Raw genomic sequence first — 15,115 nt, 5'->3', positions numbered from 1 at the left:
TGGAGAAAGACAGATGCATCTACTGTGATACATCTCTTCATGACTCGAGCAGCACTGGCAGGGAGTGAATTGGCAATCTGCCCTCTCAAGTTGAGTAGGGTCCATGTTGAGGAAAGATCCCTCTATTGATTCATTTCCTTCTTGCCTTGCCATTGTCCTTTAGTCAGGCAAGTAGGAGGGTCTGGGAAGTGAATATGTCCATGCTTGATGCTATGTTTCATGTAATTAGCACATGACTCAAGACTACTCTCAATTTAGAAAAGCTGAATTTGAATCCAAGTCAAAAGCTCTGATTTGACTTCAGCCTTACACATAGAGGCCCAAAGCTTTATCAGTAGAAGAATCAGGCAGTCAGGGTGCAAGCTGCTGCGTAAAAACTCATTAAGATTGTTTGTACTTTCTTCAATTTTAATATCTTAAGGAGTTTCAGGGAATGTATATTTTTACCTTATCAGATGTGAATCTATGGTGCACAGCTAACATGACATGGATTTGATATTATGCTATGCAACATCTTCATCTTAATTCCCTAATTCTATTGCAGGACTGCAATTGTCATGGTCGTGGGGAAAAGCTAAAGGCTTCTAAAGAGAAATCGCTGTCTGAGAAAATTACTGATTGCGATCCGAATTCAGGAACTGATATTCAGAGGTCTGCTGTCGTGATGTCTTGTGCCATCTACATCTTCATGTCCATTGTAGAAAACGCCATTTGAAAGGATGTACCCATGCCTTTCCAAAAGGACAGAAGGAATGAAGAGAGGCCGATACTTGCCTTCTCGACGCGCTCCCTCAGAAAACTGATTGCTTCAAAAAGAAACGCCTGAAATAGAACTTGGACTGAGAAAATACTTTGTTAAAATATCCAGCAACTTGTCTCCTTGCTAAAGCATTAACTGGAAACATCATACAGTTTATTCCACTGCAGTGTATCTGTCGTAAGTGTATGATTCACTTAAATATATAACAAGTCAAAATCTCTTCACATTAATTTCCATCACAGCCAATATAAGTGTGCAAGCAATTTAGCTAGATGGATGGATTTACTAACAAACAGTTACCCCGTCCACTTAATTCCCTTCCTAGTTCAATTCTGGAAAGAACAGCGTTATTGAAAACAATGATTACACTCAGACCACTCAACATTTGTGGAAAATTGGTCTCTTCCTTTCAATTGGACCACATCTGTTTGGATGTATGAGTGTTATATTCTGATTGATTTCTTTTCCTTTAGAAGGGAATTAAAAATCAAAGATAGTCCACTGACCTTTAAATGAGAGGCTACAAAGGTTATACAGTAGTCTGCATCATCTGAAATAGGTAAACTCTCATTTTGGGATATCACTTCTTTACTTTGAGGCCTGTGTCCTATTCTGTGAAGCTGAGGTGTGCGAATGTGATTGTTGCTATGCTGCTTTTTATACATGTCATTGACACTAGTCACGCCATGAAACGTAGCCCCAAAATTGAATGCGTGGTAAAGATAAACCATTACCTGTGATGCAGTAAGTAGTTTGGACCATTTCAGCACTTCTAGTTCACACACCAGTGATGAACACAACAAGCCACATTCAGTGAAAAATTACATGTTAAATCCAGATCAATCCTCACTGCAGCAGCCATGTCATGTGGTTGAAGGAATGACCTGTGGCTACTCATCAAGGTGATGGGTAAGGTCACCTTGTACTGATGCTACACTGGTTTCACTTACAACTTTACTATGCATTGATTGTAAATGAGTCTGACGCTGTAATTGTTATAATGTAGGAAATGGTGGCATTCTTCTCGTGTTGTATAATGTAAATGTTTAAGAAATAACCTGGCAAAACTACTGTTCACATTCTGACCACTGTAAATGTCTTTTGTACTGTGTCAAATGGCAGCTGCCGAGATCTTGAGATGGTATTAGAAAACTTCTGTGGGGAAAGAAAATACACAGCTGGACTGCATGGCTGTGGTGAGAAAATCAATTTGAAAAGAAAATTTACTGTCATATATAATATATATTTTATCAGTGATAACAGATTAGACAATTGTAAAGCTCCAATCTAAGATTTGGATTCAGATGCCATTCATAAACTCCTTGAAATTGACCATTTTTGTTTACGGCATTGAATTTCTTGAATGGATTAGTGTCCTGTAATTCACAGATGTTGTTCTTTATACTCCAGCGATACCATCCATCTTGTGTCACTGTACAGATCTGGTGAGCATTTGCATCATATATTGAGTCAGTGATGTGGCATTGAACCGTCACAGCAGCATGGTGGTTAACACAGCTACTACACAGCGCCAGGGCCCTGGTTCGATTCCCAGCTGGGGTCACTGTCTGTGCAGAGTTTGCAGCTTTCCCCACAACTGCATGGGTTTCCTTCGGGTGCTCCAGTTTCCTCCCACAGTCCTAAAGACATGCTAGTTAAGTGCATTGGTATTGCTAAGTTCTCCCTCAGTGTACCTGAACAGACGTCAGAGTGTGGCAACAGTAACGTCATTGCAGTGTTAATGTTGTGACACTAATAAATAAATCAAGATCTTTGGATTACATAGTCTAACTCAACTACAGATGACCATATTCTATATGTAAATCATCTGAAACCCACAAGTACGTACTGGTTTATAAATCACTCCTGGAAATTATTATTCTGTGTAAAGCCATCCATGCTCCTCGTTTATGTATTAACCTTTCAGTCACATTCAGCTGTCCTGTATTTCCTAACATGCCATCTGAACCCATCAATTAGAACCTAACCTGAAACTTATATAAACTATCCAATTCCTTTGATTAGATTCCATTCTGCAATTCAATCTCATGACTGTTATTCTAAACCATCTGACTTCCTCAAATAGCTTTTAGCATACTCTGAGTGTCCAATATCCTCAATTCCCACTGTGATATGAATTACCTGAACCTGTCAGTGTGCTTCTGTCTCATTCTCACGTGTCCATAATTCCCTTCACATTCATACAACAGATTTTTTTTTATATGTTTTGTGGATCAGAAAAAAGATCAAATTGTGTTTCATCTTGGAACTCCAAAGCAGCGTTCAATTTGTCTCACAATGACTCAAATAGATGCAAAAGAAAAAGAATTGCAATGTATCCAAATGCACTGATTCAGTGCACTCTAACCGATATTGCTGCTAAGAATAGCTTGAATCCAGATTCAGTCTCACGGTGGAATAAGGCAGAGAAATTCCCTGCAGCGTGGAGAGATATTACTTCAAAATCAGTTTGGACCTCCACTTCCCTAATATGTTGTTGCAAAGGTTAAACTTTTTCACTTAAAACCAAACCTGCACTGTGCATGCAGTATTAAAACCTCTTGTGGCCAATTAACCTCTAGCCAATGAAAACTTAATATAAGTGATGCTTGGTGGCTGGACAAGCTGCCAGCACTGAGCATGATGCTGAATGAACAGGTACAACTAAACCACTTTCCACCCATTCAGCAGCTGGGATGTTAAATTGAAAGAACAAAGATTTGTAGCTTAGAATATTGAGACAATGTTGGAATGCAACAAAAGATGACTAAAATATAATTCAAGGTGAGGATTTGGAGATGAGAGAAAATGAGGAAGAATTATAAAAACAGTTTGTAAAAGCTTCTTTAAAAAAGGGAGGGTAAAAAGCAATACCTGAAGGGTGAGATTGGGAATCAGTAAAGGAAACAAAGAAGTTGAAGAAACTATATTGTATCATTCAGAATAGTTGAAGAAACAAAAAACCCAACTACTAAAAAAAAACCAAAGGTTAAGGGAGTGAGGAACTTACAGCAAACCCTATTGCTAAGGCGTAAAATGGATGTCAACTCTTTCAACAGTTAATCAAAAATAAACAAACAAACATGATCTGATTTTCCCTGGGCCTGCTTATCTTTATGTTTCAGTGTGTGCTGAACTTGCTGCAGTCGATGTGCACTTGTGGTCAATGCACTCCGGTCCCAGGGTTAGAATTAATCATTTGGCCTGTCTGGAGTCAAATAATCCCAATTCCTGCTTGGCCATGTGGTGCATTCCTGTCAGCAGCTTTCCCTAGTTTTGTAGATAACAGAAAGAGAAGTGTGGTGTCATTGGTTGAGTCTTTTAACTTTCAGCACTCTTCACTGATAAAAATAGAAATCAGGAAGATATGCAACTTATGTGCATCCTTTCATCACCTCAAGATGTTCCAAAGTGCTTTAGAATCCAAGAAGTACATTTTGAAGTATAGTCAGATTTGTACAAAAGACAGCAGCCAATTTATGCACAGTGTGGTGCCACAACAACAATAAACTCTCTCAGTAGCGTTGATTGAAGAAGAAATACTGGTCAATACATAGACCTGCTGTTCTTCAAAACACTGCCCTGGAGATCGGTCGAGGTTTTGTGTCTTTGGTATGGAACCCAATCCTACCACTTCCTAACTCAGGTGAGGAGGCTCTTAACTGATTTAGGGTTGACACTTAGTATTTTCTTAAACCTTCAAACACAACATTTCTCTGCCTGAAAAGGACATTCAGGGAGGAGGCAATACCCAAGGCACATTGTCAGGCCTCTTGCTGGTTGGTTGAAAAGCAAAAAGGACAAATAAGATCACCTATCTTCTCAGCTAGGAGACAGTACAAGGTGAGAGGAATTTGAAGTGGTTGGGGGTGGGGGATGGGATTCTGTGAGGTCTGTGCTTTTTATTACATGCCTTGTGGGGCGGGGGGGGGGGAGGGATTAAGGGGCAGGGGTGAAGAATAAATTTGATGGTATTGTTCCAATCTCAATCTTTCACTTTCTGATTTACACTGTACACCAATTCATTTCCAGCCAGTAGCCATCTTCTTGGTTGGGCATCCGTTTGGTTTTAGTTTAAAGGATTTGTCTTTTAGGTTGCCATGATAGAAACTATTGAGCTATTGGTAAAATCCAACAGGAAGGACAGATCCTAATCAATAGCAGAGTGAGACTCTCCCCAGTGATATTTTAACAGTGGTATCAAGTCGCTTGCTTTAAATGGGTTAGTGCCATCCCAAAATGTCACTTAGAAAATGTAGACAATGCCAGGGGGAACATGGAATATTGAGATTCACTTGCTGGGAGAATGGATTGGAGAATTGGATGTGGGATCAGCATGCCCAATTTACATTGCTTGATTTCCAAGCAAATGGGAAGGATGGTGAGTTAGCTGCACTGATTCCAGTATCTTTTATCTGTGTTGGAGTCAAGGAAGCTCATAGAATCTTCACTGGGATCTGGAGGAATCAGACTCTGTCTCCAGGGTACCAATAATAACACTGACGTAGAAAATCTAACTGTAAGCACTTTCCTGCTAAGACAATCAGATTAAAATCAGATCAGTGTTAGATTCCCAGCCTGTGTTAACTTAGCTGTTTCCAGCAATTGGCCTCAGTGCCCCTACATTAGAGAGAAAGTGATGGGAGGAGGGGAAGGAATCACGTAGGGTTCCTGTTCCTTATCATTAACCAATTAACCTTACATTTGTGTTGAGTGAGAACAGGATGGAGCTGAGCCGTAACAACAGAAGGTGCTGGAAATACTCATCAGGTCAGGCAGCATATGTGGAGAGAGAAACCAAGTTAATCGTATCAAGGTGAATATGACTTCTTCAGAGCTGAAAGAGAGCTCATCTCTCCCCTTCAGTTCTGAAGACGTCAGACTCAACTCAAAATGTTAACCATTTCTCCATTGATGTTGCCAGACTTGCTGAATATTTTCAACAATTTTCATTTTTATTTCAGATTTCCAGCATCTGCTGTACTTTGCTTTTATGGAACTGAGCTGTGATGCCTATGTGGGGGAATAGCCTAACGGCACTCACCATCGAGCACACACATAAATTGTCTGGGTAAGGTGCAAAGGGTTCCATAACCCAACAAGGATTAGCACCTTTGAAAAGAAGGGAAAAAGAACATTAAAAAATAGTCAGAATTAGATTGATGATTAGCTCAGCAAATGCACTGAAAGCCAGCCATCTTTAGCCATTAATGTCTCTGCTGCTACATGTTGTAAACACAATGTCTGTTCCTCAGCTAACTGGTAATACCTCCGCAATCACCATTAGAAACTTAGTGATAGCTTCATTGGTTACAAGTTCAATTCTTTTAAATAATGGGGAGGCAATGGTCTAGTGGTATTCTCACTAGACTATTAATCCAGAAACTGTTCTGGGGGATCGGGGTTCAAATCCCGCTACGGCAAATGGTGGAATTTGAATTTGACAAAAAAATCTGGGAATTAAGAATCTACTGATGACCTTGAAACAATTGTTGACTGTCGGAAAAACCCAACTGGTTCGCAAATGTCCTTCAGGGAAGGAAATCTGCTGTCCTTACCCAGTCTGACTTGCATGTCATCTAGGGCCACACAGCAACATAGTTGACTCTCAATGCCCTCCAAGGGTAACTAGGGATGGGGAATAAATACTGGTTAGCCAGTCAGCAACGCCCACGTCCCACGAATGAATTAAAAGCAATTAAGTCAAACAAAAAAATTTTAAAGCAACTGCTTCCTCTTCCATTTGGATTCCATGGTGATGAATCTTTTGTTGAGAATGGCCAAATTCCTAAGAATGAGGAAAAGGTCACCTGACCTCTGAGTCTGTTGCCTGAATAGTTCACAGGCTGGACGCAGTTTTTAAACCGTGAACTCCTCCCCTAACCTAGATCTACACTGTTCCTGACACTGTGAATCAATTAGTCTCTCTAAATCTTCTTTCTCAACTGGTATTGATCCTGTTTCTCTGTAAAGGTATCAATAGACCTGGAATTAACTATACTCTTCTGGCAGTCTGTTCTGTACACAAAGGCTTGTGAACTTAATAATTGTCCAAGATAAATAAAATGGTTATTTCAATTTTATCTATACTTTAAATGACCCTAAACATCTGTATTATGTCACCTCTCAATCTGACAATTTCTGCTGAAATAAGTTTGATTGTCTGAGTCTCTCTGCAAGGCACTTCTGGGTCTGGGAATAAACCTGTCACCTGTTCATTATGAATTTGGACAAGGAAAACTGCACGTTATACTTAGGTTCTGTCACACCCTGGGTGTACACAAGGTGATGCAGAAGCTGGTGCATGCAAGTAGCAATATTTCTTTAAAAGGGCTTGCACAAGGCTGGTGGATGTAAATGGAAATAAAATTTGAGGGAGGTATAAAACAGGAAAGCAATTCATTTTCACCCACTTTACACTGTTGCACAAAACCAAGATCTAGCCCATAGTATGCACTTAGTGCAAGCATTACCTGTTTGGATGCTTGCTCATCCACAAACTTGAGGTCATCTCAAACTTTGCTGCCTGTGTTTAAACCCACACCAAATCCCACTGTCTTACTGCCCCTGTGCTCGCTGACTCAGATTGCTTCCTGGTTACCAATGTCTTGATTTTAAAATTCTCATGCTTATTTTCCAATCCTTCCATGGCCTCCCCCTCCCTCCACCCCAACACACAGACACAATCTTTACAATCTCCAACAGCACGTCAAACCCCCAAGATTGGTCCCCTATTCTAGATTCCTAAGCACCTCCAATTTTAGTCAAGCCACCATGACAGCCGTGCCTTCAGCTGGCAAGCTGCCAAAGCCCTAAATCTCTCCCTGCCATTGTGCCCTCCATTAAGACACTCCTTAAAATCTAATTCATTGACAAAGTTTTTGAGTATTTCTGAAAAAAGACATCTTAAAGTTTATTTATTAGTCACAAACAAGGCTTACTGTGAAATTTCCTAGTCCCTACAGTCCAATGCCTGTTTGGATCAATGCATCTAACCAGCATGTCTTTCAGTGGGAAGAAACTGGAGCACCCAGAGGAAGCCCATGTAGGCACGGGGAGAACGTGCAAACTCCACATAGACAGTGACCCAATCCAGGAATCAAACCCAGGTCCCTGATGCTGTGAAGCAGCAGTGCTAACCACTGTGCTACCACGTCACTCCCATTTTGTCAAACCTTTCCATCCTGCACTTCGAGTGCGAGGCTGCTCTCACCAGATATCCGGTGCCAGTAAGATAGCGAGAGGTGAGAAATCTGGCCGATTTCTCGGCCGGCGGGGAGAAAAGGTAAAATGGCAGCCCTATTGTACATAGCATTTATTGTCATTGCACTTCTGTATTGCAGTGAGACCTGGACTGAGTGTCAGCAATGCCTCCAGTGCATCCTCCAGATTCAATGGGACCAAACACTACTGTCCTTCTTGAAGCTGGCTCCACCAGCATTCAGGATAAACTGTGACAAAATCAACTCCGATGTACTGGGCACTGTGTCCGGATGGCTGAAAACTATTTTGCTTCCTCAATTTTTAAATGGCCAACATTCCAGGGGAGGACAAAGGAAAAGCTTCAAAGATACTCTGAGTTCTATTTGAAGATTGGCAGCATTGATGATAATGACAGGGAGGAGCTTGCTGCCAATCATTCAAAATGGCGACAAATTGTCCATCAAGTTGCATCATGTTTCGAGTCCCCACTTTCTAATGATAAGGAAGGGTAGTGGCAGAGAAGGAAAGGATCAGAATCTCAGAGTCTTTACAGTGCTGAAAGAAGCCATTTGGCCCATCGAGTCAGTACTGGCTCTCTGAAACAACATTCTACCTTTTCATAGAATTCTTACAGTACATTCAGCCCATTGAGCCTGCACCAACATCAATCCCACCCAAGCCCTATCTCCATAACCCCATGAATTTGCCCTGCTAATCTCCCTGACACTAAAGGGCAATTTAATATGACCCAATAAACCTAACCCGCACATCTGTGGGAAGAAACTGGAGCACCTGAAGGAATCCCATGCAGACACAGGGAGAACGTGTAAACTCCACCCAGTCACCCAAAGCTAGAATTGAACCCAGGTCCCTGCCACAGTGAGGCATCAGCGCTAACCATTGTGCCTTCCACTTTTGAGGAGTAGTTATTCCTTATTATCAAAGAAAGATCATACAGCACATTACATGTAGACTTCCTGAAAGCCTTGTGTTGGGACCCATGAAATCTAATCCCATTTCCCACCTAATCCCACTCCCCTGCTTATCCCCATTATCTTGCACATTTTTTCTTTTTAGATAGCAATCCAATTCCCTTTTGAATACCTCGATTGAACCTTCCTCTACCACCCTCTCAAGAGGTTTGTTCCAGACATCAACCACCTCCTGGGTGAAATTTTTTCTCATGCCACTTTTACTCCTTTTTCCTATTTTGATTCTGTGAGCTTTAGTTCTTGATGCTGTATTGAATGGGTGTAGTTTCTCACTATTTACCCTGTCCGAACCTCTCAGGATCTTGAATACGTCAATCAACCTCTCAGCCTTCTTTTCTCCAAGAAAAACAGACTCAATCTCTCCAATCCATCCTCATAGTCACTGTTCTTTACCACAGGAAAAGGAAGCGAATCCCATACTCCAGATCCCACTACTTTGAGGAATGTCCTGTCCCTTGTGCTCGAAAACCTGTAAGTCAACAAGTAGAGCGATATGGTGACACAATGGTCAGCACCGCTGCCTCACAGTGCCAGGCACCCAGGTTCAATTCCAGCCTTGGGTGACTGTCTGTGTGGAGTTTACATGTTCTTCCTGTATCTGTGTAGGTTTTCTCCAGGTGCTCCAGTTTCCTCCCGCACTCCAAAGATGTGTAGGTTAGGTGGATTGGCCATGCTAAATTGCCCCTTAGTGTCTAATGATATGTAGGTTAGGGGGATTATTGGGGTTCTGAGGATAGGATCTGGATAAGATGCTCTGTTAGAGAGTTGGTGCAGACTCGATGAGCCAAATGGCTTGCCTTTGCTTGTCGGGGTTCTATGATTCTGTTTTGTCTGTATAGTTACATGAAGACAGAAACGTATGACCCTGAGTAGATGTCATCCTCGAATCAAGGGAAATCCAATGATGATAAGGGAACTGGACTTGGTGCAAGTAAGGACACTGACTGCAGAGGTTGGATGACTAGGAAGAATATGGGAAAATGGTTAGGACTGTATTGAAATAGTCTAGAGGCATAAACAAGGATTTCAGCAGTGGTAGAGATGGATTGTTAAAATACATAGTATGCTACATTCCGGATAAACGCCTATAAAGTAACAGACCCAAGCTGGAGCAGATTATGATACTTGCCCTATTTAATAATTAACACCCATGCTGTACACAATTTTCCATGTGAAAAGATGTGTAACATTGAATGCTGGATGTCATTCATTGTCATCTTATTTCCCAGTTCCCCCTCCTGAAAACAATAATTCAATTGCAACAGCTTGCATGGTAAAGCCTCTTTTACTTAGTAAGATATCCCAAGACATTTCATGAGAATGGAACAACATTTGACACAATGCCACTTAAGGAGATTTTAAGTCAGGTGATGGAACGCATCATGATAAAGGTAGATTGTAAATAGCATTTTAATGGAGGGGCAAGTGGTAATGAGGTTTAGGAAAGGACTTTTATGCTTTAATGCTCAAGCAGCTGAAGGCAGATTTGCTAACATTGGAGTGAATCAAGTCAGGAATGTGCAAGAAGCCAGAATTAGAGGCATGCCAAGGTGTTGGCATACTGGAGGGCTGAATGAGGTTATAGAGATAGGAAGGGGTGAAGTGTGGCACATGGTGGCAAGCACTGCTGCCTGATGGTGCCAGGGACCCAGGTGCAATCCAGCCTTGGGTGACCATCTATGTGGAGTTTGCACATTCTCCCCATGTCTGCATGGGTTTCCTCCAGTTTCCCTCCCCACAGTCCAAAGACATTTGTATTAGATGAATTTGCCATGCTAAATTGCCCTTTAATGTCCAAAGTTGTATAGGTTAGAAGGATTAGCCACGGTAAAAAAAATGTATGTGTTACAAGGATAGGGTGGGGCAAAGGGCTTGGGTTAGATACTCTATCAGAGAGTTAGTGCAGACTTGATGGGCAAAATGGGCTCTCCTGCATTGTAAAGATTCTATGATTCTATACATCATGGAGAGATTTGATAAGGAGGAAGAGAACTTTAAAACTGATCCATATGCAGACCAGGAGCCATTGCAGAAACGTGCGCACAAGGGTGATGGGTGAATGGGACTTGAGCTAGGAAATGGCAGCAAAGGTTCCCTTCAGCCCAATTATATTGAATGTGGCTAATGGCAAGCTAGTTAAGAGTGTGCAAAAATAGTTAAATCTGCAGGGAAAAAAAAGCATGGGTGGCTGAACCAAGAGTGGAAGTAGATAGTCTTGGAGAAGGAACAGAAACTGAAATCAGAGTCAGATAGGATGTTAAGATTGTGAGCAGCCTGGTGCAGACAGTGACCGGGGAGAGGGATGGAGTCAATGACTAGGGGACACATTGGTGGCTATGGGACAGTGAATCAGAACGACTATTTTATATACCAGACATTTTAATGCTGAGTCTCTCCATAACCTGGAGGTTCTGGTTTCACTGCTTCAGAATTTAATTTTGCTTCCTACCCGAATCAGAATGCAGGACTGATTAGGCACTGGTGAGATTGCAATTGTATCAGTTGTAGTTCTAATGTGATGCATTAAACTACAACACTCTGTTTGATCAATAAACATTAAACTAATTGATCAGTAAGTTGCTAAAATTACAATATTTACGTTTAGAGGAAGAGAACGGAGAAATATGTGGTGTCAAAGTGATTGCTGAGGTCTGGGAATATGAGGTAGTCAGTACTAATGCTATGTGGTTATTGTAAATGTTTTGTTTTCCTGTGTAATGGTCTTCACTCAAAACGGGTTTCAAACCATACCTGTGATTGTGGAGCCAGGACATGGTGGTGGCTAGGGCAAGGGTTTGACATGATAACACAGTGAAATAGGATAGAATAGAACCATAGAATCCCTACACTGCAGAAGGAGGCCATTTGGCCCATTGAGTCTGCACTAGCAACAATTCAACGCAGGCCCTAACCCCACATATTTACCCTGCTAATCCCTGTAACCTATGCTTCCCAGGATTCTAAAGGACGTTTAATACACACATCTTTGGACTGTGGGAGGAAACTGGAGCACCTGGAAGAAACCCACACAGACACGGGGAGGATACACAAACTCCACACAGTGACCCAAGTTGGGAATTGAATCCAGGACCCTAGAGCTGTGAGGCAGCAGTGCTAACCACTGTGCCACCGTGGCACCCAGATGTAGTTTGGATGCACTGTGCTCGGGAGCCAAAGTCCATAGTCTCATGTGAAAACTTGTACTGTGGATGCCTGAACCCAGTATGAGAATTGGCATAGGGAATAGCAAGAAAGTGTTATCTGACATGAGTGTCATCATGCTTAAGTGTGTTGTGAAAATAGGCATGATGAATTTTCAATAGGAAATTAGATAGGCACTTGAGTGTGATAAATCTATAGGGCTATGCTGATAGAATGAGAAAGATTGGATTGCTCCACAGAGCACTGGATAGACTCAATGGGCCAAATATCCTCCTTCTGTGGTGTAATAACTGTGTAGGGGTAGTTCTTTCCAACTCCTCATAGCTATTATGCCTACTTTCTGCCCCTCATGAGTTAATTCACATCAGTTCTCTTCACTCATCACCCCTGTGCTCGCTGAATAAATTGACTCCAAGTTTACCAATGCCCTGATTTGAAAATTCTTATCTGTTGTTCAAATTCCACAGTGGCCCCATTCCACCCTTTATCTGCAACCTTCTTCAGCCTTACAACCCTCTGAGAACTATGCATTCCCCTAACTCTGACCTCTTCTGATACTCTGTCCCATGTCATGACCAACATTTATCCTTCAAAAATGTCAGTAAAATATCCGCCCTGTCTGTGGGATCTTGCTATGTGCAACAGTTCTGTGTATTAGAACAGTGACCATATTTGGAAATTTCTTCCTCTGCGATGTCTTGAGGTCATGAAAGCCGCTATATAAATGCACGGTGGCACAGTAGTTAGCACTGCTGCCTCACAGCGCCAGGGACCCAGGTTCAGTTCTCAGCTTGGGTCACCGTCTATTTGGAATTTGCACATTCTCCCTGTGTCCACGTGGGTTTCCTCCGGGTGCTACAGTTTCCTCTCACAATCAAAACACATTCGGGTTAGGTTGATTGACCATGCTAAACTGACTCTCGTGTCAGGGGATTAGCAGAGTAAATATGTGGGGTTACAGGAATAGGGTCTGGCTGGGATTGTGATCGGTGCAGACGCGATAGGCCTCCTTCTGCACTGTCGGATTCCATGATTCTATAGTTAATGGGACTTCCAATACATGTCCCATGTTTGTTGAGGGATGGGGAGAATTGGAATATCTGGCCTGAAGCATTTCAGTAATTCAGTTGTAAAAAGCCTCTGAGGCCGCAGTCACAATATGCTGCTCCTTTGGCTACTTCAATACGAATTGTTACTACCTGTGTGGACTCTGGTCTCCACATGCTGTGACTGCTGCCTCACAGAGGCTCTGCATAATAGTAGGAACTACTGAAAGGCTTCAGGTCAGATATTCCAATTCGCCCCACCCCTCAACAAGCAAGAAACACGTCCTTCTGAACAATCGGCAGTCTTGTTAAGCAAGAGCTTGCATTTATATAGCACCTTTCGTGACTTCAAGACATCACAAAGGGAGAACTTTCCGATTGTGGTCACTGTTCTGGGATGGTTAACTCAGTTGGCTGGACGTGGTGCATAGAGATGCCAACAGCGTGGGTTCAACTCTTGAGGCTATTCATGAAGGACCTCCTTCTCAACATTGCCCTTCACTTGAGGTGTGGTGGCCCTCAGGTTAAATCACCACCAGTCAGCTCTCCCCCTCAAAGGGGCCATCTGGGATAGTAGTGACTTTATCTTGACAGAGGATTGTTGCACGTTGTTACCCATTTGCACTCTGGTTTCTATGTGGTCGGTGCTGTTACTCAGTGGTTTGTTTCCCACAACTGTGTGTCACTCTGATGTTAGCCCAGGGAGGGAGACAGTGCTGCCAAGACATTAGATCATGCAATTACTTCTCTGTGTAAAGACTACTTTTCCATTGCCTGTTGTCTAATAGCTCTAAGCCGATGAATTATTGCTGAGTGGGTGAAAGAGTAGTAAAGTTGGCTAAGTGCTTCAAGATAACGATACTGCTGCCTGTTAATTAAAGAAGTGTAAAAGTGTCCCTAACATTGAGCTGCTAATGGGACTGTAATGGGAATGCTAATAATATGCTAATATTCCGGGCATTCTTCCAGGTTCACAAACACACAAGCAGCAGCTGGGTTATTCCCGAAACTGACAGGATCTGTTTCAAACGGCAAAACTTAAAGCTTCAGAAAAACAAGTGACAGCAACAAACACAGATTTGAGTAAAGAGTTGTAACATGTAAAGGCAAGAAGTTAGACTGCAAGGACAATGGGAGTTTGGTTCCTGGTATCTTAAGTCCTGTTTGATCCTGAGCTAAGCTCATCTCTCTCATCAAGACAACTAATCCCCAACACTGTAACATTGCTCATCTTTACCCCGACATCCATTTACTGCAGAAACTTTTATTTGTGCATTTACTACTCCAGACTCAACTATTTGAAAACTCCCCTTACCAACCTCATACTTTGTGTCATCCTTAAACATGAGTTCAGCCAAAATTCTGCTGCCCATATTTTAGCAGGATCATATAATCAAAAGATCATAAGATCTAGGAGCAGGAGTAGGCCATTTGGTCCATTGAGCCTGTTCTGCCATTCCATAAGATCTGATTATGGTCTTAGCTCCACTTTCCTGCTTGTCCATTATATTCCATCTGCCAAGATTTTGCCACCTCACTTAAGCTGTAAGTTCCCTTCCAAATCACACACCATCCTGACTTGGAAATATATTGCTGCTCCTTCACTGTTGCTGGATGGAAGTCCGGATACTCCCTCCCAAACAGCACGTGGGTGTACCTAACACTATATGAACCGGAGTGGTTCAGGAAGACAACTCACCACGCCTTCACAAGGGCAATTAGGAATGGACAACAAAAATGCTGACCTAGCCAGCAAGGTCCACATCCCATGAAATAAGAAATAAGAACAAACAAGATCTCCTCTGAGTGCATATGGATGCTAATCACACACAGCCCCAGGAAGCTGAGAGCCACTTTGAGATTTTTAATACTCTCTGAGCTGCCTACTTAATACTGGATTAAGCTGAACCAGGGAGAGTTATGCAATGTGCTGGCATCAGGAGTACTTGCAA

The 15,115-nt window shown here is 42.2% G+C and overlaps 1 protein-coding gene across 1 annotated transcript in view; it reads left to right on the top strand.

Moving 5' to 3' along the window:
* LOC145351536 (GDNF family receptor alpha-4-like) overlaps window positions 1-2,199 on the top strand; it is a 29,981-nt gene extending 27,782 nt beyond the window's left edge. Inside the window, exon 8 of the mRNA XM_080201131.1 lies at window positions 545-2,199. Coding sequence (XP_080057257.1) covers window positions 545-715 — 171 coding nt within the window. The 3' untranslated portion in view covers window positions 716-2,199. The remainder of the gene's footprint in view (window positions 1-544) is intronic.
* The last annotated feature ends 12,916 nt before the right edge of the window (window positions 2,200-15,115 follow it).

Source organism: Carcharhinus amblyrhynchos, chromosome 13 (assembly GCF_965287045.1).
Source record: "Carcharhinus amblyrhynchos chromosome 13, sCarAmb.v2.hapA, whole genome shotgun sequence".
In the NCBI taxonomy this organism is placed as follows: domain Eukaryota; kingdom Metazoa; phylum Chordata; class Chondrichthyes; order Carcharhiniformes; family Carcharhinidae; genus Carcharhinus; species Carcharhinus amblyrhynchos.
Note: the sequence above shows the minus strand (reverse complement) of the source record. Positions and strands in the feature narration are given on the sequence as shown.